The 26497-nt window shown below is 37.7% G+C and overlaps 2 protein-coding genes across 2 annotated transcripts; one reads left to right on the top strand and one right to left on the bottom strand.

Moving 5' to 3' along the window:
- Window positions 1-266: 266 nt before the first annotated feature.
- Window positions 267-1567, bottom strand: LOC115763449 (zinc finger protein 583-like). Its single transcript, XM_030706018.1, has one exon. The coding sequence runs from the start codon at window positions 1512-1514 to the stop codon at window positions 267-269; it is 1248 nt and encodes a 415-aa protein (XP_030561878.1). The 5' UTR covers window positions 1515-1567.
- A 2106-nt stretch (window positions 1568-3673) lies between these two features.
- Window positions 3674-21717, top strand: LOC115763451 (cAMP-dependent protein kinase catalytic subunit 1). Its single transcript, XM_030706020.1, has 2 exons — window positions 3674-5437; window positions 21195-21717. The coding sequence occupies exon 1, from the start codon at window positions 4117-4119 to the stop codon at window positions 5176-5178; it is 1062 nt and encodes a 353-aa protein (XP_030561880.1). The 5' UTR covers window positions 3674-4116; the 3' UTR covers window positions 5179-5437; window positions 21195-21717.
- The last annotated feature ends 4780 nt before the right edge of the window (window positions 21718-26497 follow it).

Here is a 26497-nt window from a genome sequence, read left to right on the forward strand (position 1 = left end):
GATTTTTGTTGTATTCTTTTTGTCGCAGCTAACTTTACAGTGATACGCTGTTAATTCATAGCAATATGCTGATGGTTCACAATAGAGCAGTATTACATTAACAGTGCGTTGGTATGTTAAGCTCAAAAGATACTGTTCACATTATTAAATCGACTTTTCGATTTCGATAAATGTGCAAAATTTCAAAATGCCGAAGATTGTTTAATGTAACAGAAACTTTATTTATTTATGTTTATATTACTTATTTTTTCTTTGGGGTTCCGTGCTTATTTAAGTGAGTGAATACGACTATGCTTCCCGAGATACTCGCGCCGGGTAAAGCGTTTCATGCAGTGTAAGCACTGGAACGGACGTTCTCCCGAATGAGTGCGAATGTGATTTACCAAATGGCTTTTCTGTGTAAACGCCATGTGGCAATGGGGACACTGATAGGGTCGAACACCTGAATGAACGCGTTTGTGCCTTTCCAGGTTAACAGCTTGGCTGAATGTCTTTGGGCAATGCGAGCATTCGTACGGCCGTTCGCCGGAATGAACGCGATTGTGCCTCTCGAGATCTCCGCGGTTGGCAAAATTCTTTGGGCAATGGCAGCACTTAAAGGATCGCTCGCCACAGTGAGCGCGCAGGTGTTCCTGCAGATACCACTTGCTGGTAAACGCCTTCGCACAGAGGCTGCACTTGTGGGCACGTTCGCCAGCTCGACTACGATGCTGCCCCTCCAGCTCCGCCCAGTTCGTTTCGCTGGAATGCGTGCGCTTGTGCGGCTGTAGATGCAGTTCGTCAACGTTGGTGTGGGCATGAATGCGCAGGTGATTCGCCAAATGGTTGCTCTGCGTGAAGGCCTTCAGGCACTGGCCGCACTTGTACGGCCGTTCGCCCGAATGGACGCGCATATGTTTGTCCAGATTGCAGCTCTGATTGAACGCCTTCTGGCAGTAGATGCATTTGTAGGGCCGCTCGCCCGAGTGTATCCGTATGTGACGCTTGAGACTGCCGCGATTGGCGAAAACCTTTGAGCACACTGGACATTGCTCTGCTTTGTCGCTTGGCACTGACTTTGGACTAGCTTCGACTGGTTCATTTAGCTGGATAGCATCGATTCTCGTCGTGGTACTCTGTTCAATGGAGTCCACCGGCTCGATCTTAATGCGCCCAGCTATGTCCGGCGGTACAAGCTCGTGTCCCAGCATTTCCTCCATTTCATTAGTTTCCACTTTGATGCCACATTCTGGGAATTGCCAATCTTCGCAGCAATCCTCGCTTAAGCCCAACAGCTGGCAGAAGTGCTTATGGCTCTGCTCGCATCTCTTCTTGAAGCGATAGGCATTCTGGGCGGCCAGCACGCAGGAGAGGCAAATCTGTTTGGGAAATGGATCGTCGCGTCGCACAAGGCAGTTGATGCATTCGTTTAGCATCTCGGCCAGGCAGGGCTCCTCCTCTGATTGGTCTCGCTTGGCGAATATATCCACGAGGGTGACGGCGCTGCTTGTGCAAACGCGACAAACTTGATCCATGTTATATGGAATGTGCAATTTTCAAAAATTCCGTTTTTGTTTATGTTTTTCTATATCAATATTTATTGTGGGTCGCAACTGGATTGCCGCCAAATACACAAAACGGTCTGCACAAAAAATACTAGTTATTGGTATAAATACCAGAAGTAGTTCGTGGCCGTCCTATCGATAATGAATGTATGCAATTTCTTAAGGAATGTATCTACCTACCTATCATATTCGCTACAAATTGTTTAGGGTGTTTTTCATTTATATGAGTATAATTATAAATATTTAAGATTTTTACAGTAGTTCTTTACCTACAGCTTATGTCATGGTGCATTTTCTTGATTGCGGCGAACAACTCGATTTCAAATATATCGAATATAACGGCGAATTTAGCATAACAGCGCAACATGTTCCTATGTTATGGAGCTGCTCTCATTCTCTCTCTTCTCTCTATAGCGCGTTATTTTACCTACTGCTTATTGGAACGTCGAGAACAGCACTTGTTAACATCGTGCGTTGTCGTTAACAGCTGTTACTTGAAACTGTTATTGTATATCTTGCTGTTGACGCGTGTGGTCGGGTTTTTTCGGCGGTAAATGCGGGTATTTTAAATCTAAGCAACAAATCTAAAGTGCAAAATTCAGAAAATATTCATGCGAAAAATTGCAAAAATTTCTAAATGTATTGAGAATTGCTATAAACATAGAATTAGTTAAAAAAAAGGTAAATTATCACAAATGCAAAGCAATTTTTAAGTGTGTGTAGCAAAATCGATTATTCAATCTGTGTGAACGTGTGTGTATGCGTATGCGTGTGTTTCTGTGTTTGTTTAAAGTTTTTTATACATGGGGCATGCAACTATAAACGCAAAATTTAACAAAATATGCCAATTTACCTAATTTAAAATACAGCAAAAAAATGAAAAGCAAATACCAATAAAACACAAGCGACAAAGCAAACAGCAAATGTAGAGAAGTGTATACCAAAAGCAGAGCGTAAAAAAGTCCAACCAGAAACGCACACAGCCACAGATACACATACACACACACCACACAAACTCGTACTCACATACACATGCACACTTACACATACACAAACGTATACACGCTTACACAAAGTAAATGAGCGCAAAGCAATTGTGAAAAAACAAGTGCAAAACCAAAAGCAAATGAGACAAAAGCAAAACACAGTGAACGTGTGTAAAAGCATAACGCAAACGCACAGCGAAAACGATTTAATAATTAATTTAATGCCTTTAGCTCGAGTTTAGAGCAGAAGACAAAAGTTCTCACTGAGCTGGCAGCTGATACGGTTGCAAGCAAGTGCGAGCGAGAGTGCACCATATGACGGCCATCAGCTGTTTTGACACTTGACACGATCGTCGACAGTTTTTTCTTTTTTTTTTTTTTGTTGTAGTTAATGTTTTTTTTTTTCGTTTTTCCTAAATGAGTTTTGCTTTGATTTTTGCGTTGCGCTAATTAATGCAAATTGATTTATTTATTGAGTTAAATTGTTTTCTTATGCATTTGGTTTCAATTGACGCAAAAACAAATGCAAAAACACAAAAAGTCAAAATCAATGACAAAAAGCAACACATAGTCAACGATTAATAAAATATATGGTGTGCCAAGTAGTGTATAACTAAAAACTTTGTTCCATGAATGTGGCTTACTGAAAAATCAAAGAATCTAAGTAAACCGTATGGCAATGCTGCACACACACGCACATACACACACACGCACACACACTTGAAAAAATTCAAATTTTGGTATGCTAATTTTTGTTATTATCCTTTTCCTCAACATTCTCTTTGCAGCTACACATAAAAAAAAAAAAACATAAGAAAATATATAAAAATTATAAACAAGCGGAAAAAATTGCAAGTGTAAACCAAATGTTAGTCTAAGCTTAAAGTGTAAAACTAGTTTAAGCTCCGCAAAGTGTAAAAATTAAAATAAAAACAAAATCATCTATATATTAATCTAAAGCTGCAACACCAACAACAACAACAACAACAACAAGTGCAGCAGCTTCCACTAATACAACAACAACAACAAAAGCAAAATAAAAAAAAAACCAGTCAGTTTTTACGGCTAAAGAAAAGGCTAAAAACAAGTGAACAAAAAAAAAATAGCAATTCGCAAAAAGCCATTGCTAAAATTTTCTTTTTACCGTTGTTAATCAATTCGCCAAAATAGCTAAATCCATTTTACAATTTCTCAAAAAGAAAAAATCCCATCATAGTTCAGGAACGGCAAGCGGCAGCGGCAGCGGATCAGAGGGCAAGTTACAGCAGCAGCACAGCAACGAGGAGGAAGGCGGTGGTGCAGGGGGAGGACAGCAGGAAGCAGCCGCCGCTAGCCACAAAATAACGCCGCCGACCACAACAACAACAACAGGAGCAACAGGAGCAACAGGAGCAACAGGAGCAACAGGAGCAGCCGAAGCGGACGCAACAGGAACTGGAACAGCTACAACAAAAAGAAAATCGGAAGCAGCTGCTGCCTCCGGCGAGGAGCAGCCCAGCAACAGCAGCAGCAGCTCAGCACCCCAGGCTCAAGTGTCAGCCAGCGCCACGTTTCGTTTATCCTCGCTAACGGGCACCATCTCGAAAATGGGCAACAACGCGACCACATCCAACAAGAAGGTGGATGCCGCCGAGACGGTCAAGGAGTTCCTTGAACAAGCCAAGGAGGAGTTCGAGGATAAATGGCGTCGCAATCCTACCAATACCGCTGCCCTTGATGATTTTGAACGGATCAAGACGCTGGGCACCGGCTCCTTTGGCCGCGTCATGATCGTCCAGCACAAGCCCACAAAAGACTATTATGCCATGAAGATACTGGACAAGCAGAAGGTGGTCAAGCTGAAGCAGGTGGAGCATACGCTGAACGAGAAACGCATCCTGCAGGCGATACAGTTTCCATTTTTGGTCTCGCTACGCTACCATTTCAAGGACAACTCCAATCTTTATATGGTGCTGGAGTATGTGCCCGGCGGCGAGATGTTCTCTCATCTGCGCAAGGTCGGACGCTTCTCGGAGCCGCATTCGCGCTTCTATGCGGCACAAATTGTGCTCGCCTTTGAGTATCTGCATTATCTGGACCTCATCTATCGCGATCTAAAGCCGGAGAATCTATTGATCGATTCGCAGGGCTATCTGAAGGTTACCGATTTTGGCTTTGCCAAGCGGGTCAAGGGTCGCACCTGGACGCTATGCGGCACACCCGAGTATTTGGCACCCGAAATCATCTTGTCCAAGGGCTATAATAAGGCCGTCGATTGGTGGGCGCTTGGCGTTTTGGTCTACGAAATGGCCGCCGGTTATCCGCCCTTCTTTGCGGATCAGCCGATACAGATTTATGAGAAGATCGTGTCCGGCAAGGTGCGTTTCCCCTCGCACTTTGGCTCCGATCTGAAGGATCTGCTGCGCAATCTGCTGCAGGTGGATCTGACCAAGCGCTATGGCAATCTGAAAGCGGGCGTCAATGATATTAAGAACCAGAAATGGTTCGCCTCCACGGACTGGATTGCGATCTTCCAAAAGAAAATCGAGGCGCCGTTCATACCGCGGTGTAAAGGTCCCGGCGATACAAGCAATTTCGATGACTACGAGGAGGAGGCACTGCGGATTTCCAGCACCGAAAAGTGCGCCAAGGAGTTTGCTGAATTCTAGAAGATGCACAAACATCTCGCATTCTCGTCACCTTCTTTGTTACCATCGTCGTTGTTGTCGTCGTCTCGTCTATATGTCTACTACTTACTACTAGTGCTACAACTACAACTAAAACTACAACTAAAGCTACAGCTACAACTGAAACTATTACATCTACTTGGGTCTGGCTGGGCATATACTTATCATGGAAACAACACTCGCCATCAAAGGAACACCCCAATTGGACTTTGCATACCCAGTCGCAACAAATAACAACACAGTGAGTATCTACTGAGTTGAAAATTACGAAGATTACAGAGAAATTACAGAGAGAGTAATTCTGTAATATTACATGCAAAGCAGAATAACTTTATCATAATGTTAAACTTACTACAGAATTCGAAAATTCCAATTGGGAGTTAGCTATGTTAGCTAACGCTCTGATTGGCTGTTATATATTCGTGCTAATATACTATGTCCAAGTTACTCTTGAATGTTGTCTTTATTGTCCGATAGTTCTACCAATTTTGAAACATTAATTTGTGGATTTACCAAATACAAGCTGATTAAATGAAATAATCAACAGATCTTTAGCTCTTAAAAATTTAAAGATATGATCAGAGATACAAATATTTGCAAAAGAATAATCTCCAATTTAGCAGACGTAAAAGCGGGTATCGAAAAAATAATGCTCCATCCATATTGCATACTAGAAGGCCTTTCGTTTAAATAGCCACTGATTGACAGTCAAAATAAACTATAGATCAGTTTCTATATATTTATAAAGATTTGGTAAGGAGTATCAAAGCTTTTCTGTACGTGAAGCGATAACAAATGGATGAAATACATTAAATTATTCCCAGTCAGGTATTCCGATTTTATATAAACACGAATAAATATACTTGTTATAAAATTGAGAAAAAGAATGAATAATGAACCCATTAATAATGGGTAAAAGGGTATAATGTATTTGTGCAAATGTATGTAACAGGCAGAAGGAAGCATCTCCCAGCCCATAAAGTATATATATTCATGATCAGCAGCAATAGCCGAGTCGATCTAGATATGTCCGTCTGTCTGTCCATCCTTTGGGAACTTCCAACTAGAGCCTTTTCTTATTGCAGACATTCTTAAAGGTTTTTCTTTTGGGGTACAAAAAATACCATTCTAGTTATTCTATATTCGATCTGTTGTGATAGATTCTAGGAAAATTTGGCTTTGCAATGAATGTTTGCATTTCGGGCGATCAGCTATCCATATATACACACACGACTTAAGATTGATTGTTGTTTGTTTTGGGCATCGCCTTGAAGTTGATGAAACACAGCAACCCAAGCGATAAGCGAGTCCATCAGCTCAGCTGTTCGGCCTGTGACTGTGCTTCGGACAGCTTCCGCTTCTCTCTGCACCACCCTTTGGCAAACGCGTGCCGTTGATACTTTTAATTGGTTTGACTCGTTGCAGCTGTCAGTGGGTAAGCTGAGTTCTGGTCTGTCGGGGGGCCAAAAGCTTTGGCAACCTGCTCGGGCCACATGTTGAGCACATGTTCCTTCCATTGAAATAATTCCTGCTACGTGCTTTTGCTCTGTTCTCAATTCAATTAGACTCAGTTGCCGGGAAACACCATTTGAGATAATAATAACTGTCAGTGGGCGTTTAATATATTTCAAATTAATAATTGCTCAATGAATCAGTGTAAAATTATTTACGTTTGACACTAACAGGTCGACTTAAGATAAGAAATATTTGCGACCCAGTTTGTGGTTTTGTGTGTGTTTTTATACTACTCAGAAACAACAATTATATATATGTATATATATGTCTAAAATTAGATTAGATTTTAATTAGAATAATTGTTTTGAATACGTACTACACAAGCTATTCATCTTTTTATGTGGAATTTGATCTGGAATTACTCTCTGAAATTAAAACACATCCATTTATAATTGAAAAAAGGATGAGAAATAAAATATTTCGAGTTTCGCTTTATTTTAAATTTCTTAAAGCATATAAATTCTGTGGAACCAATGTGTTTTACACTCTTATTAAGTTATGTCTAATGAAAACATAGGAAACTTTATTTATATAAAAATATGAATATTGTTCCGTCCTGTTTACGTTATGTGGGATTATATACCATAACATATCATATGACAAAGAAAGTTTATCTTTAACTGAACTAATCAAGCATAATCGTGTTTGATCTATGCTTAGAGTCTAGTTCGTGAGTTGGCTTATAATTCTCAAGTGGTTAACCAGAGGAAAAGCTTGTTTGATTCTTAAAGCTCGTTTGATTGAGATTGGAGCAATAATAGATTATTCACGTTATTAACTAGATAGTGTAGTTAGTTGTAGTAGTAGTTGTGCAATACTCCTAGTATTAATTAAGATACAAATTAATTTCATTAATAAATTAGGTTAACTAAATTGATTCACATTTCTGATGAAATTGCGCTTTGCCCACTGTAATTTTCTCCGAATTTCTCCAACCTACGCCATTATTTGTTGTTCTTCTGCCCTTTTTTTCCTTTTCGTAATTAAAACTTTTGCGTGCCCAGAATTTTCTTAGTCGTTTAATCTGCCACCACCCTCCCAGACCCCAGTGCCCAATTCCCCTCATCATGCGCTCATTTCGCATTGAACTTTGCGTTTAACCAAACCACAAAGAAATAGATATTTACACTTGACCCATTTGGTTGCCTTGGCAGTCAGTATTGGCTGTATTGCTGTCCTGAGCATAAATAATGTCAAGCCTTGCGAGGCAAACAAACTAGAGAATTTCTATATAACAAGCAAATACATATAGAAATAATTTTATGCGCTTTTGCTGTGCAGTTACAAATTGTTTTGGGCTGCTTTTGCGTGCCTTTGGCCCATTAGCCAAATATGAATATTGTTGTTGTTGTTGTTGTTTTTGTTTTTGTTAAGGCCAAGACGCTGCGCGTAATTAATATAATAATAAATTATAAGCAGCCACTGTGCGGCGACTGCGTGTAACAGGCGCGTAAAACGTCAAGAATAATGAAAAGTGAAAAAAATAAAATCATAAAACATTTATAATTATAAAGTTTACAAGTCGACGCGTGGGCCGTCATTAGTCGACATAGAAAACAGAAGACTATATATATTTTTGATGTTGACCTCCACACAAGAAAAACAAGAAAAATTTGCTGTATTCCGTAAAGTCCGACCATGACCTTGTTTGACCTCTGGCCAAGCAATGTAAATGGTTTGTCGCTCTTCTTCTATTTGTTTATGTCGTTCCTTCATGTGACACATTTCTTGCTTAATTTTATTGGCACTAATTAATGTTCGCTTCCAAACTGAAACAAAAACCAACAAAAATTATATTCATCAATCAAATTTGTTACTTTTGGCTCTTTTTGCTTTAGCCCGGCGCAATTATAATGATAGTCTGGGCTACGAGCACTTAAGCATTTACTTATTTACATAGCCCCAAAGTGCTCAATGAATATTTGTGAATGTCTATCAGGCCGGGGCTTTGTGGGGGTAGTCGAGCTGTCATTGATACGACTAAGATACGACATGGCTTTAAGGTTTAATGGGGATATTGCCAAGGTATTGTGCTAAAGTTCGTAGGAAATTATGGCGCTTGCACAATTAGTGCACACCGATAAGAATCTAAGCTGATAATAGCTCTATCAATTTCTCAATCATTCATTTATCAATTTTATGGTGTCTGTGTACATTTTTATTCAATATTTCACAAACATTGCAATTCAGTTTTGTTATTTTGTTCTCTGGTACTCGGTACTCTTTTATCGATAATAACATTTGCTTATTATTGCCATATTGATTGCAAATTAAAATGTTAACTAGTCTGATGACTATTTGATAATAGTTTCCACATAAAATAAAAGCTGGCTTCCTTTAACATTGCATCGTTAAATCACGGCCTTGGATCCAATCATTTCTAGAGTTGATGCATTCAACAGATATCCACCCATTTTCCACCATTGCGGGTGTATTCATGCCACTTGATTAAAAGCCTAGGCAAAAGCCAACTGTCTGCTTTAAGAACTTTAACGACGCATCGAACACCAATCAGACAGTCTGTTTTATATATAGAAAGATCTTATTTCAATCGAATAAGCGTGAGCCACAAATTAACAAGTTTTATTATATGCCACACAGACTTAGAGAACGTGTTTAAACTAGAAATTTCTACTTTATTGTGGATAAAGCCATTCTATTATTACCAACAATGTCTGCACATGTCTTTTATCTATTATTATTTTGTGTTTAGTTAGTCCTTGTAAATAAACGCTATTGTTATAGGAGACAGTATATATTAGCTGCCTTGTCATGCATAAAGTGGGCGGAATTGTCTGATTAGTTGGTAAATTAGGTCGTATTTGGCTCAACTGGCTGTACTTCGTTGGGCTGGGCGCCTTAAGCAGTTGCCCAAAGTTCAAATCGCTGCTGGATGCCACTTAAAAGCAGTCACAGCAACTGCAGCGGTAACTGCAATAGCAACAAAAAAAACAACTATCTAACAGTTGCCACAGAAACTCGTTTAGAACACGCACGAAATTCGTTGCTCACATTTGTAGCGCTCCAATAAGCACCTAGACCAAGTTTAGATGCAACTGCAACGAGTGCAGCGCGCTACATAAATCTTGCAAAAATGCAACTGCCAACGCGCTAAGACGTTGTCTGGCCAACTGGGGGCTGCCCGGCTGACAAGATAGAAATACGGAGAGACAGGCAGACAGACGGACAGACGGACAGACAGACAGACAGCGGCACGGACTGACTCTGAGAGCGAGCGGGCCGGGCAGCCTTGTAACAGTGCCCTCAAATCAGCTTGGAAACACGCACACACAACACTGAAACAAAAAAAAACAACATCACAAGCAAGTTAGTAATAACAAAAACTATGCGCAGAATGAATAGCAACAGCTACTTGCATACGAATTATGCAGACAACGTTGATTTAATACCCTATCAAAAAATTAATGTTAAAAGCCAAAAGAAAATGTTTCAAAAATAAAATAAGTGCTTGCTTGTGAAAAATTAAAGAATCTTTAATTTCTCTGTTAAATTATTATTATTCATTCAAACTCAGTTGATTTGCTCAACAATGATTTTTCTTATTTTTGTTTTGATGAAAGGAATGCTTCTAAAATCGTTCTCAAAAATACGAACTTTACTTCTTGAATATATTTTCATTTATTTAATGGATTGTTAAGAGCACTGCCATGCACTCCTAATAGTTTTGCCATGACTGTAAACTCCATTCTCATTAACAGAAACAGTGTTAACTTGATCTTGGTTCTTAACATTAGCATTTCGACTGTCTGTTAAGTGACTTTTATGTATGTTATGTTATGTAATCTGTAAATGTACTTTTTGGCACATGTAAATAATTAAAAAATTAATAATCATTTGTGCATGCCATCTATAACTATTCGTTGTCATTTAACTAACAACGGAAATTACTTGAATGTCCAAATACTGCTGATTCTTAACTCTATGTGAGTTCACAGATGTGCATCAGTTCGTTTGATGACACAGTTACTTGCATTGTCGTCGTTGTTTTCTTTACTTTTTCCTTTATATTATTTTTTGTCAGGCTTATTCGCATTCATAATTAATTCTTAACGCGCTGTGTCAAAGCGTCGTATGAGCAATGTGGAGAGCGACTGTTAGTTTACTTATCGACAGAGTATTTTGGGTTTCTATACGCATCGAGAATAAATTAAATGATTTTCGCTGTTAGCAACATTATTTTGTTTGTTGCCTGCTTTATTATTTCGCAAAAGATCCCGGGGCCCTGGGCATAAAAACGAGTTTTGTTCACAGTCGCAAGCAAATGCATGGTTATAATACAAAAAAAAAAAAAAAAAAAAACACATTTAAATTGAGACGACAGCAACAAAAATCGTCATTTAAATAACGCACACGTCGTCGTCGCCATGCTATTATTTATTTTTTTTGTCGCTTTTGCAATTATTTTTGTCGTTTTTTTTCGCTTTCAAATTGTTGCCGCTCTGTGTGTGTACATGAGAGATAAAACGCGTACATTTTTCCCGTTTTGCATTACCTTCTGCCCGTGCTCGTTCTCTCTCTCTCTCTTTTGTCGCTCTCTGTCGCTTTGGCTTATACATTTTTCAGTGCAATGCAATTTTCATTCCAAATTTATGGCCAAACGAAATAGAATTGAACATGGAAAAGGCGAACAATGAAAATTGAAAATTTGTTTAGGTTTTAGTTTTGTTTTTCTCCATGTTACGTGGCTTTTACGATAAGCAGGTGTGTTTTGTGTGCTCAGCGGAAGCTGCTGTCTATGTCATCCCATTTGATGTGGTGCGAACCGGTTGCGAATTATTACTATGCAAAAAGTGATGAATAGCTTTGAAAATTAAAGTTGTATTTCTAGTCCGCTAAATAATTAAATTACTTCATAAAATCAGATAAGGTTCGCAAATATTGTAAGTGTAACTTAGTATGAATTTCGTTCATTGAATATTCCACAATTGTTAAACCGTCGACTGAGCTACTAAAATCAAAAATTGATAAAGGGAATATTAACGTATATACACAAAATACAAAACTTTAATTAAATTACTGTACGTAATATTGAATATAATTAATATTATTGTGTTGGTAGATCCACCTTAGCGAAGTGACAAACAGGTGCATTAATTATATCAGCTGTTCAAACTGAAAATTGAGTTTTTTCTTTCATTCTTTCTTTGTTGGCGTTCAATTGTGCAACAATACTGTCAAGAAAAAGATGATAACAAATGCGAAATGTTGAGAATTAAATTGAATGCCAAATAGACGTCAAGTGTTACCCTGTGACGGCTTATCAAAAATCGTTAAAACTATTGACGCCTCTTTCTTATACCCTGGCCCATTCGAAAGGGCTATTAGTTTTGCGAAAATGTATGTAACAGGCAGAAGAAGGCATCTACAAGCTTATTAAACGGATCTGACAACTAATTGAGTTTGAATACTTCTCCTATTTTCCGCAAAACAGAATATATGCACAGTTAGGTGGCACATTTAGGCCCTAAAGGAAGGAAGAAGCACAGCTTAGACGGAAGAAAGAATACCCTCTATGACTGCTTATCTCTAGCTTCAGGGTATCTCGTAGTCGAGCACTGCCGATTGAGGCACTCTTACTTGTTTTTGTTTGTATTTATTTTATTTGCTGTTTTTGCTTTGTGCTTGAAACTAGCAAAGTAAATAAAATGAAACAGCAACTGGTCGACGATGATAAGAACTGGCAACAAACAAAGACATTTATTGCAATAATTTATGCAGCCCAACGAATTATGCGGGTCGTCATTGTCATCGCCATCCCCAGCCCCAGTCCCATTCTCATTCCCATTACCGTTCTCTAGGTTTCATTGTTTTTGTTTTTAATTTATTTACCTTTATTATTATTTTTTTTTTGCTGCGAAATGGGTTAAGAGTATGCAACCCAGAAGCAGACACTGTGGCACTCTGGACTCGTTCTTAGTTTTTTTGTTCTCTGATTTTCTATTACATAATGCATTCATTTTCGGCCTGATAACACGAACATCATTGCACATGAGTAGGAAAAAAAAACGCCATCAAGTTGATTTATATTATTATTTTTTGTATGTATTGTAATGGCCAACACAATAAAATTTATTGTAGTGGTAGAAGCGAGTCGTGTGCCTAATTGAATTTGTTCGAGGCTCCGCTCGCTCTTTGTTGCCCGCCAACAATTCAATACAAATGACATGTAATCAATAATAATAATTTGTTGTTGCGTTGACATTAGACAATCGGTGAGGCGCTGAAAAAGGGGCGGCGGGTTGGATGGGTGGGTGTGTGGTTGGGTGGGTGGGTGGTGTGCTTCTGCATGCAACTAAATGCCAAAGCAGGTGCTTGCCAGCAAATTAGTTGAACCTTTTTTTTCCTTTTCATTCTTGCCTCTATGTCTGCCCCCTCAAGGTGCAATTATTGATTAATTATTTGCTGGGAATTCTGCTGTTTTTTTTTTTCGTTTTTTGTGTGAATATACACTAGACAACCAGAAGTGTGCGTGTGAGATTTTTTCTTTTTTTTTTTTTCAATTACATAAGAAATTTTATACATTGTTGGTGTATTGCATATTTTGCTAAACAATTAAGAAATGTTTATCATAGCCAGGGAACTTTTATCAAATATTTATATTCAATATTCTTACAAAGAAAATATTTAAATCTTTTTATCATGGAATGGTATAGCAGATAAGTAGATCAGTGTTATTGATCAATCAATAAGTAGATCAGTGTAATTGAACATCAATTTTGTTTTTGTACCCTTCTCTCCAATTATTTCTCATCTTCTGCAGTGTAACTAATTAGCTATTAGATATGTATGCATCTTCAAGTGTTGTGTGCGGTTAGCTTTTTTAATTACGTTTGTTTATTACGTATGGAAATGTCTGGGAGACTGACAGATGGGTTGAATATGATTGAGTTTTGTAAGCGATCTTTGCTGTAAATATCAAACTACGCATTCACTAAGTTGTGTTAACGCCAAAGACAAAAAATGTGTAGAGACTGTGCTCAGTAGTATTTCAGTGTTCGTTTGCTTTACGAAGGTCATCTGCCTATAATTTAGCAAACGTACAAATGGAATTACCTTGAACGGCAGGCGTATACATAATATCGCACATACACACATTACGCATACGCAGCGTTAAGAGCGACCCACGCGCTCTGAAGTATTGTTGAGCTTTGCAGACTGCCAGCAACAGATAAATGTAATTACTGTCTTATCATAATTACCACAGAAATGAGAGCAAGAAAAGAGGCAAAAAAAAATGTTACAGAAAATATAACAAATGCTGAGGAGAAAAGGGCGTGCGGATGGGAAACTTAAGGCACAAATGATGACGACGAATGACGCTGCTTGTGAGTGAGCTCAGCTGTGTTGCCCATACACACACACGCACAGACACACACACACACACATACACACAGCCACACTTACACGCACATAAGTGCACTTTACTCGCAGCCACAGAGTGAGTGTGCTGTAAAGAGAGAAAGCAACAGCTTCCCTTCGCCTGTCAGTTGTCGCAGTTGTTGTTGTTGTTGTCTTTGTTGTTGTTGTAGTTGTTGCTGTTTCAAATTTTAATTTTATTTTATTGCAGCGCACAAATTGTGCGCCGGCGGCGTCGTTGCGTGTAAGGCTCAACCTCAGCCTGTGCGAGGGTTGCGCCGTCTTTACGCAAGTTAAACAGTTTTTTCAACTCGTGCACTATAGTCTGGGCTTAACCTAATGCATATCAATGCATATGAATTACTTAAACTTTCGGAAACTACATATAATTAAACTACATATAAAATAATCACATAAAATATCTTAACGCAATTTATATTGCACAAGTCGTCCACAACATTCTTGCGGCACTCAAATAATAAAACATATTATTTATACAAAATTAATTGGACTTTGAAATGTTTATTTTAAATTCTTGGCGTATTTTAAAAAGTAACCTTAACTTACTCATGTGTGTGATATATTTATTAATATATTTAAAAATTAAATTTAATAACTAAATTGAAGATTTGCAATTTAAAAATATTTTAGTGACACATAAAAAATAAAATTTGGTAGTATTTAAAGAAAAATGTTAAAGGAAAGGATTAAACGCCTTCATAGATCACAACTTTTTGAGAAATATTGAATAATATAAATATAAAATATTAATAAATATTGAGCAATATAAATAATCAAAGAAATGTGCAAAAAGCCTTAACCGACAATTAAGTTAAGGAATAAAGAGTAATTTATGATTTAGCTTTGGAAACTATAACTTTATTCAATTTTTTAAAGCAGACTATAAGAAATATGATTGATCAGTTTTGTGATAACATATTGTTCATTTTCTAGCAGCCCTCTTAATGTTGGCTCGTCTGTGTGTAGCGTTAATTGCCTCCGTGCGCGCGCAAGTTGAGTTTCTGACCTCCCGGGCCACTTCCTTTACATGGCGCACAGAGCCTGTGGGCTCAAGTTGTACTGCCCTGCCGCGCCCTGCCCCTAGTCTTTAATTACTTTCGTAGTTAATTTTGTTACAACAAAAGCGAAAGCAGCAGCGGCAGCAATAACAACAGCAACAACTTTGTCATTGCAAAAATTGAAATTTGCTTTTAATTTACACGCCTCGGCCTGGGGCCCAGGTCTGTTCTCTGTGTCGAGTGTACAACTGTATTCAGGCCATGCCCAGTTTCCGTTTCCTGTTCATTTCCAGGCAGACATTTAATATTTATTTGACATTTTCCTTTAGTTCCATGCAAGGCGTCAAATGCGTATACCAAATTTTAATTGATTTGTCTCGAGGGCCTCAATCGATTTTTGTTTTTTATTTCCAATTTTTTGTGTGCAGTTTTTCGCTTGGTCATGCTCTCCGCTTTCGCTTGGGCTGAAAATTGATTTAAATTTCAAAGCCATCAAGTTTATTGACATTAGATACGACGGCCGCACCGTATTTTTGTATTTTTTTTTTATATAAAGTACATATATATTTTTCCAGTTGCTTGGCCACAAAAGTTTTCCACGCAGCGAATTCTCGTGATATTGAACGCCTTTTAATTGTCATTTGCTCGTCGCTCGCCACGCCCAGAAATCGCAAACGTTGTCTTATTAAAAAAAACTTAAGAGTTCAAAGAAACAGTTCTCAATGGGTGTGGGAACAAATAGAGACACAAAAAGAAAGCCAGTCGCAGATGGGATGATAATAACAAAAGAAGCCAAAAACTGAACAACGAATTGCAGATTTTTGACCGTTTGTTGAACTCCGAGCTCAGCAAAACGGACGCCATTCAACTCATCGTTTTCTCGATGGACTCAAGGCAAATGCTTAAATGGCCTCAATAAGCTCTGAATGCAGTCACAGTTACAGTCGCCGAGCTGAGCCAGATGAAAAGGCCAACAGTGCGTTCATCAACACTCGGCGAATGCAAATTTTCATTGAGTGTCGCTTAATTAGTGAAGAAACTTTGAATTTTCGAGAACTTTTACTGAAGAGCACTGAGAGAAAAACATGGAAGTTATATGCAAGTCGAGGCTCCTGCGTTTTCAATTTATATTTATATATTATTTATAGGGTTGAAATATCTGATTAAAATACTATAATAGATTAATTGATAATTAATGATTTCTATGTCTTCTGCTAATGCATTGTTAGTGAAACTAAATTTCGTTCGACATTCTGTATTGCTTCTAAATTTAGCAAAGAAATGCTTTGGTAGCATCGCAGTTCAGATAATTTAAAGGCCTTGAGTTTAAAGTTTTATCTGAAATCTACAGACTTGATAAGTCCAAATGGCCAGACGTCTTTTCTGCACAATCTAAACACAAAAGTTTTGCAAACAAATAACTTTATGAAGCGCACTCAACTAAAATCTTCACATTCCCCAACCGAGTCTTTGCAACATATTTGACCTACACGCAATGACAAATATGTTGCCGATTTTGTGCACGACTCGTAGAGAAATACATATGCTTGTACAATAAATAAATAAATATATATATATATATATGAAATATATGCGCCCATCGCATGAATATAAATTAAATTATATAAGCAAGAATTATGCACACAAATACACTAGAAATTTATAAAGGCACATACACATCTTGGAGCGCCACAACACAAGGCCCCTCGCACCGCAAAGCATTTTAATAAATCAACACGCCCGGTTGGCGAGTGGACAAGCTCGAAATATCTTAAACGAGCAGCAACAACACTCTAGATATATATTTACCCAAGATATAGACTGCAAATATTATGAAAATGAAATGAACAAATTTGTTTGTCGCCCAGTTGTGGCTGGCGATTCACAAACTATTTTCGATTTGCGGCCACATACATACTCATATCTGTCTGTCTCTCTTTCTGTCTGTCTGTCTCTCTGTCTGTCTGTCTGTCTGTCTGTCTCTCTGTCTGTCTGTCTGTCTGTCTATCTGTCTGTGTCTGGGCTCTCAAACTCTCTGACTGCCCGACGCTTTGGCAGTGTTTCCATTCGTCCGCCCGTCTCCTATGGCCAGCTCAACTTATTCCTATTTGTATTTGACTAAAATAACCATAAACAATAATAAAGCTGGGTGTACCCAGACTGCAAACATTGAGTAACCAAAGAAAGTAAGGGTATTCTTAATTGAGTGTAGTCTGATGTCAATGCTCGAAAAACGCAATTAACTATCATATTTTGATATTCTGCACTAATATAGACGTTTGCTTTCGATATAGATCAGAAAACATTTTCATCGAATATGCATCTCGGCTTTAAGTCAAGCCGATTTTCAACCAGAGCTTCAATTTATTTTTTCTTAGATCCTAGCCTAACAATTTTTTAAATATAAATAATTGAAAGCCAACAATAAATTAGCCCTCATGTGTCATAATCCATATGATACCTAATGAAAAAGAGCTGGTTCTAACCAAGAACAATTAATGTTTGATTTTAATCAAAATAAAATCCTTTTAATAATTGTTTGTGCTCTTTTTACTCGGAAAAGTGTTTTATCTGCATTAATATTTCAACTTGACTTCAAACTAAAGTTAGGGTACAAAAGGGTTTTGCTCAGTTTTTTTGTTGAGCAATTTTATATTAAACTGCGCGTAATATATGATCAGCTTATTTATGTACTTTCGTATCGTAAACAAAGCGCCCGCACCCTTCCCCCATATCCAACCCTGCCCTATGTAAATTAGATGTTATCTTTATAAGTATACATATGCACATGTATGTACGTGTGCACGTACTTAGTTTCAATAGTGCCGTTAGGTCAGTCCAGTTGTTGATTTTCCCCAGGTGGTAATTACGCATTTTAAAAATGCATTTTCTGTATGTGTCTCTGTGCTTCATGAAATATGCAGGAACTGCGAGCCAGGTAAAAAGTGAGTAGTGTAGGGGGTGAGGGGTCGTGGAATGCTGTGCAGTCATCTGGCCCTATTTAAAATGCACAAAAGGCAAAAACTGCGCGAAAAAAAACACAAAACACGGACGGAAGCTAGCACAAAACTTGGTAAATGGAAGTTCTTTTTTTTTTTTTTTAGACTTTTAACTCTTTGCACATCGCTGGCGACTCAACAACTTTGTATACACATAAATACATGCAAATGTGTGGGTAAGTTAGTTAGTCGCTGGCGTCTAGTTAGTCTGTTAGTTGACAACTTTTGTTAAGCCACAAAAGTCATGTCAAACAAGCACGTCGCAAATTGGACTAACACACATTAAATTGTGATAGGGCTATGTCGCGGTTGAGTTAAGATAGAGATGGGAAAGTGCCCAAGTGCGACTGGAACTTGTAGCGCAATCATATTTATTTTAAAGCGATCAGTCATCAAAATTACATACTTTCCGAATTTGCCAAACATATCTGAAGACACGTATATTATAATCAGGTACAACTATAAATGTTAGCTTGCAATTACCTTGAGAATCAGAGTAGTGTGACATGATATGTGAGTGATAATATAATAAATATTGACTATAAAATCAGCAAGAGAGGAAGAGACAGCGAGAGAGAGGAAGAGAGAGAAAGAGAGAGAGAGAGAGAGAGAGAGAGAGAGAGAGAGAGCGAGAGAGAGGAGGAGAGAGAAAGAGAGAGCGAGAGAGAGAGAGCGAGAACATAAGATAAATAGAAAATAAAGAAAATCATCTGGGCAGTTTTTATTTAATTTTCGTAAAAATAAATAAAATTGAAAAAAAACAAACTGAGTTAATTGTTAAAAATATGTCTATACGCTACGATAAAAAAAGAAAAACGAGAATTTGTACTGGAAAAAGAAATTTAAAAATCTCATAAATTAATGAAGCCGATCGGATCAGATAAGGTTATATTTTGATTGGTTAGACAAGGTCGCCAAAAGATTCGTGGGTTACATAAATTATCTCAATTGGTAGGAAACACATGTCCAAAATACTTACTCATTTCCCATTCAGCTATATTTGGCTCTTTGAATTACCTTTCATTTCTTGCACATTCCTGTGCTATTACCAATATTTGAGGCATTGTGTTATTTCAAGGCCAGAAAATCACTTAACAAGTGAAAGTTTTGCTTGGAAACTATTGTCCATGCCCTGTGCATAGAGTAGTTTATTGTTTTCTGACGCACGTAATGTCCCCGACAATGGCTAATGGAGTTTATGTAATAATATATCCGACTAACAAGTACAACAAACTAGAAGAGTTAACAGATCTGTCGCTGCATTCGTCACACATACTTCCTATGCATACTTATGTGTGGTATTATATATCTCTGCTCTTCACTGTTTGGTGTGTTATATAGCATGTTGTTATTGTAGTTGTTGTTGTTGTAGTAGTTGTTGTTGTAGCGTGGGTGCAGGCAACTGCCCGTCGCCGGTTCGGTCACTGACGGCTTTTGTTTCAGCGATAAAAGGCCGCCTGAATATACAAAACATTTGCTTCCTCTTTTTATACCCAGTACCCATTAAAATTGGCTAAAAGAAGGGTATAATGACTTATTGAAAATATATGCAACAGACGGGAAAATGCATCTAAATATATATTCTACATACATCTGTATGTATATATTCCTGATCAGCCATATTTGTTTTTCAGTACGAGAGGTTGACATAGCCACGCTGCTTGCAGCGCATCTCCTAGTCGGGCACGCCCGATTGTACGTTTTATCTTGTTTTTGTTTCGTTTTCGGTCTTCTCTCTCTCTGTTGTTGCTTTTCAGTTATATGATTTTGTGCAAAAAAGATTTAATATAGCACGCTGTTGCCGTCGCCGTCGCTCCTGCTGCCAGCTGCTTACGTCATAGGCTCCCACCGGCAGCAGACTGTACGGTGTGTGTGTGGGTGTGTGTGGGTGTGTGTGTAAGTCTGATAAGAAACAAAACATATTCATATTGTGTGCCTTGGGAAATGGGAAAGCATTTGGGGGTGTTAGCATGTATGAGTATATTTTCCTATATACTCGTTTAGATGTCTAATTTGTTTGCAATTATTGGGGGTTGAACATTAATTAATGATTCGGTTGCAGTTCGTAGAGCATGATTAGTAACATTGCACTAAATATGTGATATAAATAAATGAAATACAATTCTCAGAGACTAATTATTGTTTTTGCTCTGTTCGGTTAATTGCGAATTAATCACCCATTGAATTTAACATTGTAAAATGCGCTCGTAACCAGTTATATTTAGTGTTTAATCTGAAGAGGCCTTTAAGTGCTTTATCAATGTTATTTTAGTGTGAGTTGTATTTATTAGTTGGTTTGAGTGGAGTTCAAGAATAACTAACTGTTTGTTGTATAATTTAAAATTACCTCCATTCAAGTCAATGGTATATTAAAGAACCCAAGGAAAGAATATTTAATTAAAACAAAGTAACGGGTAGAAATAATTATGCAAATATTAACTTAATGCATTCAAAATGCAAGGCCTTTTGCAGCTATAAGAGCAGGTGCAACAGAAAGAGAGCTTCTATAGGACCCACTCTGCTAAAAAAACCCTATTTATTTATTCTTTAAAGAATACATTTTTGGAAATTGGTCATTAAACAACTTTTGATAAGCAATTTATTGAAGTTATCAGAGATTTTAACGTAAGTTACTTATTAAACATATCTTTTTGCCATTTTTTTATATGGAGCCTATTCAACTAAATACTATGACCCTGACCTTTTACATGACGTCTTGGAAATTATAGCCGGTCGGTCTGTTGCGCGTCCACAAATCATCTAAGCTCATCAAAGACCCATCAAAATCTGAGTCAGACTTTAGCTTTTTATGGTTATTGAGAGCTTGTCTGAGTTACGGCTTTTTTTTTATCTAGTCGAAGACTGAGGTTAAAAAACTGAAATAGGAAGTGTCTGGCGGACAAGCTTGGCCGCAGTCAAGGCTGTCCAAAATGTTGTTTGGTAGAAAAATAAATGCTTATACATAATAAGAAGCAGAAAATTAGTAAACGATTTATGCATATAAGGTTAAATTAAGTTATGTTTTAGTCTTTAAGTCTGTTATTAGAAAACGTATTAAGCTAATTAATTATTTTATATTCTTTTGCAGTGCATACACGAAATATGTCAGCAGCGTGAACCGAAAATGGAACTTTTACTCTCCCAAAACTGGTGAACGTTATTTGGAAACCAGAACCAGAACCTCAACTGAAACAACAACTAGAATGTTCATAATTAAAAAAAAAAAAAATAATTCAACTAATGTTATTACAGCAGCTGAAATAACTGGGAGTCAGAAAGAGAGTGTAACCTAGAACAAGAAAAACAACAACATGAAGAACAACAACAATGTAATAGGTAACTAAAATTTATGGCATACACATAAATAATCATTCATAACATATAGCGTATAGTATAACCACGAGACTACAGATATTTAGTTGTAAAGTACATAGTTTAGTTTGACAGAAAAAGGAAAAGAAAAACAAAAATCTAAAGATTACCAATTGCGTCTAGAAAATCATGCAAAGGCAAAGACGAAACAAGAACTTCGGTAAATGGGCTAAAGAATTTGTTTTTATTATCAGCTGGCAACACACCAACAACAGCAGCAACAACAACAACACATTGTGAAAGTATGAAACGCTTTATTAATTTTTAAATTTAAAAAAGTAAAATGTAAAAAAAAAAAAAACAAAAAATTATGGCGCACTTAGTGTGCTTGAAAAAAAAAAAAACAACTAAATATATAAAAGAAACAAGAAAAGCGAATTACAAACAGAAACAGACAGCTTATTAAAGTCGCCGCAAAAAAAATCCCGTAGGTACAGTTCTACATTATCGTATTCTTAAAAATGTGGATATAAACAAAAGCGTCTTTCAAGAATTTAGCAGGTCGAAAAAGTGGAGCGTGTAAAATTTACAAACAAAAATTAATACAAATAAAAGTTCTCAAAAGCCGTTAAACAATTTCAGTCAATGTTGGTTAACTAGCCATAACAGTGTTACGCAACTTCCATAATAACCACAAAAGTGTTGTCAAATGTTTAAAGCATTTTTCTTGCGTACACAGTGCTGTCTAGTGAAGTCAAATACATACATATTAGTGTTGCAAAAGCCGCCAAAAACTTTCCAAGAGCTGTAATTCTTATGTGCCCACGACACCAAATAGTCCCCTGCTACTAGCTGAGCTTGCGTTTAGCTCTCGATGTTTTAGGCGTTTTAGACATACGATACATATGTACTATAAATGTTGTGCAATCAGCGACGACGTGCAACAATAAACACACACTGTAATGGTCGCAGTTTTCCTATTTAAATTAAACCGCGTAAGCGATCCTAACAGCTTGCGTTTGTGTAACGACGCTATAGCGATCAGCTTTTGTCTGTCATGGTCAGCTGCGAATGAGTCAGCCGCTGCTATAAACCGCCTGCGTGCACGTTGGCAGCGCAGCTATCTTCCCTCTAATCCGGGAAAGAAAAAAGCTCTGAGACCCTATATAAGCCTGCAGGTCCCGGATATAACCCTTTTTTTTTTCAAAAGTTACTTTACCATCGAAGGTCTGGCTACGGCGGTGCGGACATAGCCCCACCAAAATATTAATCTAAAAGCAACAAGTTCGGGCATCAGTCGTTTAATTCGTTTAATTTAAATTCCAACTAAATTGAACCAAAAACAACAAAAAAAAATAAAAAGAAAAACCCTAAAAGTAACCGATTGGCGAAATAAATTTTTTTGTTCATTTGATGATAACCTTTCGCTCCGCCACCCGGCCACCAGCACCTCACCGGCATATATTTCTTTGTGCCAAGATCTGGTCACAGTTTTAACCAGTTCTTGCTTGCCTGCCGAAAGTAATTTTTGGAGGAATAAATCTTGCCGCCGCCGTCTCTGACAGAAAAACCCACTTATTTTGAGGCAGCCGCCACGTGTGCCAATTGGACGGCACTGTAATTTCTTGGGACGGCAATGACATTTCTGCCCCCATTAAATAGACGTCAGCCTCAACGGCGGATCAGCTGCCATACCCTTGCTCATGCCAGCAAGGGCAGGCGCCGTTTCCACAGTTTGGAATCCGGAAGAGGCAGTAGCCTTCTGGGCCCCATTGACGCGCCGCTGATCAGAAGCCCAGATGACATCGCCAATTAAGTTGGCCGGAGCGTGCAGATGCATGAAAATTGCTGTTAAATGTTTTTAGTAAAAAAATTGTTAACTAAATCTTGTGAGAGACTTCCAAAAGTTTGTGAAAAGTGCATTTATTAGGCCCTCAAAAAACCGCGTGCAAGTGCAGTGAAAAAGAAAAATTGACATCTATATACATAGCTTTATATATATAGAAAGGAATACTAGTATAAATCTATCCCCCTTCTTGTAGAGTCCAAAGTCATTTCAGAATTTTTTTTATATTTTTTTTTCCCACTTATTTTCGGAGAGTATCTTCTTAGTACTCACAATTTAAAAACCCTCCTGTGCCATAATAATATAATCAAAACAATTTAAAGCCCCACAGAAGACAAAAGAAAACAAATGAAAAAAAAAATAAATAAAATTTGCTGCAAACTCTCCGCTGGAAGGCCTTTCATCGAGGAATACATGTAAGTTTTTAACCTTTTGTTTTGAGTATATTTTCTTATTTTGGCACAGATAAGCACAGCCAAACTGACATGCGCACCTGCTGAGTTTTTTTTTACTTTCTGTTTCACATTACGCTTTAGCTCCGATCAATATGTTTATGACCGTGTCAGTCTGGTGAATGCTTATCATCTTTGATTCTACCTACACCCCGCTCAATTACTAGCTGAAACAGAAGCAACCTAAAAGAAAAGATTTTTAACAGAATCAAATATATGTACACAAAGATGTATCATCGTATTCACCGATCAGCTGGTTGCGCTGCGCTCCGATTTGCCCATGCGCTTTGAGCTTAACCTTCTGTTGCCCATATTTTTTTCGACCATACAATTAACCATCAACTACAATTGTATTGACTCTATTATAATAACTTTTTTTTTTGCTTTTGCCGAATACACTTTAGTTCAATTTACGAATGTCATTTTTTTCTTACCTAGCTATATTCTATAATTATTAAAATGCACTTTAGCGAAATTTGGAGAGTTTCTTTTTGATCAATAAGAAAAAAAAATATTAACTGAATAGTTTATAAAATGAATTATTTTTGAAGAATCTTTGAGACATTGTAAAAATATTAACGGACTAGTTTTAGTTACTGAATTATTGTTGAATCATTAATGCCACTTGTAATAAGATGCAGATTATCTAACGGAAGGATTCAGTTTCATTGAATAATGCTTTTGTTTATAATAAATATTAATTACGGATTTTGATTATGAATTGCTAAGTTTTCTTTCCTGGTGACATGGTGATATAATGTAGTAGAAGAATGTTTTTTTTGGGATCTTCAAAACCTTAAACGCTGAAGATCATGGTTGGGAGGGTATCGAACGCGAGAGTCAGCTTACATCCAAGACTTCGCCTCTTCGGAATATATATGCCCTAATGAAAGCTATCACCATTGTATTGGCACTTTAAGTGCTCGTTAAGTTATGCCTGTTTGAGATTTTGTTTCTGCGGAGTATCGGTCTCCAATTTAGATTCTGTAGGGATCCTAAAATAAAATTGTGTATGCAGGTCGAGACATGGCAAAAAGAACCCCCCCACCCGAAAGAGCTAGGGAACAAGAGGATCCCGCCCTGCCATGCTAACTCAACCACGAGGGGCCTCGGTGACTACTTCCCGAATTATTTTGTGAAGATTGGCTGCCAACCGCCGTCACCGTTGCTACCCGATATGTATTGCTAGAGTAGCTTCACCACAGTACATGCTACATAAATTTTTGGCGCCCAATCATGGGGCCCGAGGTTGTCTATAAAAAAAAAAAAAAATAAAAAAAAAAAAAAAAAAATGAGTCTTTATATTATTGTCCACGCACGCTGACGTCGATGTGACTGGTTTAGTCTATCTTCCGCATGCGCAGATACTGGTAGTATACAAGATAGTAATTAGGACTACGATGCTTACAATTCAGAGCTTGAATTATGCCGAGAATCTGACCTTACTATATTGTTGAGTGCCTATATATAAACACGACTATAGTTATTAACACCAGCTATACAATCGGTCCCATACATTTGCTCGTTTTCTTTCTTATAATTTTGGAGAAACAACAGATTAGGTTTGCTTAGGTAGAAATACTTTCAAATGCAATTTTAGAATACTGCATATTTTGCTAAGATATCAGTACTGATTGCTACTTGATAGCTTGTTGATGGTTAAGTAAATCTCAGTCTTCGTGGAGCCAAAAGTTATAAAGTTAGATTGAATGGTTTTGTATTAACGATACTATCAAAGATAGTTAGAATGTTGCCCGGAACTTGGCCATATGCTGCTTTGCATATCCTTGCCGAACATTTCTGATTAGATTAAAATGTTGAATATTACAAACCGCTTTCTATAGTAGTTTCAATAAACCAGATAAATTACCTACTTTCATTGAGGCGATTATATTTCGTAATTAAAAAAAAAAAAAAAAAAAAAAAAAAAAAACAAATAACTTCTACTTTATTATATTACCAAACCAATGTCACGAATCAGGAAAATATGAATGAAGCATGTTGCCTTTACGCAGCCCACAAAATGTACAGCCGTCGTCAGAGACCGCTGATAACCACTGTGTTCTATGCCAGTTAGTAATGGACAATACACAGTCTTGCTATTGCACCCCTTGTAGGCATGTTTTCCACAAACTTTGCTTGGAAGGTTGGTTGGTAAACCATGCTAAATGTCCCAGTTGTAGTGCTGTGATTGATCCAGCCTCAATTAAATTAGTTGTTGGAGATTGCTCGCCGAGAGGAAAACAATCTGCCCCACCTCCACCTACTAACATAGGGAGAACGGTAACGCGCAGTCTAGCAAAATCTCTTAATCCTGGTCCGACCCAGAGTGGCGAGAATCCAACAGCAAGGTTATTAGATGTTAGTGATGTACCACAATCAGGACTCGACGCTAGCAATAGCACGAATCCACCTGAAATCGCTCCTGCACGACCAGCTCCTGGTGTAAGAAGAAGAGGAAGACCCACTCAGTCCAATTATACCCGCCAAAATCTGGGAGTGGACTATAGGATAATTCAGGAGATGATCGAACAATCAATTACTCGCGTTATGTCATCACTGCAAATACAAGCACCACCCTTTCCAAGAGTGTTGCCAACCCCGATCCAGGTGTCGCCTAGTAGTTCGTCATTCCGAAATGGGAAAATTGCTGACACCATGCAAAAATGGAATCTTCATTTTGATGGGTCTACCGAAGGATTAGGGGTAGAAGAATTTCTGTATAGAGTCAAAACATTGACTGATGAAACTTTGGACAGCGACTTTATGGGTCTCTGTAAG

The sequence above is a fragment of the Drosophila novamexicana genome, unplaced genomic scaffold (assembly GCF_003285875.2).
Source record: "Drosophila novamexicana strain 15010-1031.04,08,12 unplaced genomic scaffold, DnovRS2.1 tig00000739-arrow-arrow-pilon, whole genome shotgun sequence".
In the NCBI taxonomy this organism is placed as follows: Eukaryota; Metazoa; Arthropoda; class Insecta; order Diptera; family Drosophilidae; genus Drosophila; species Drosophila novamexicana.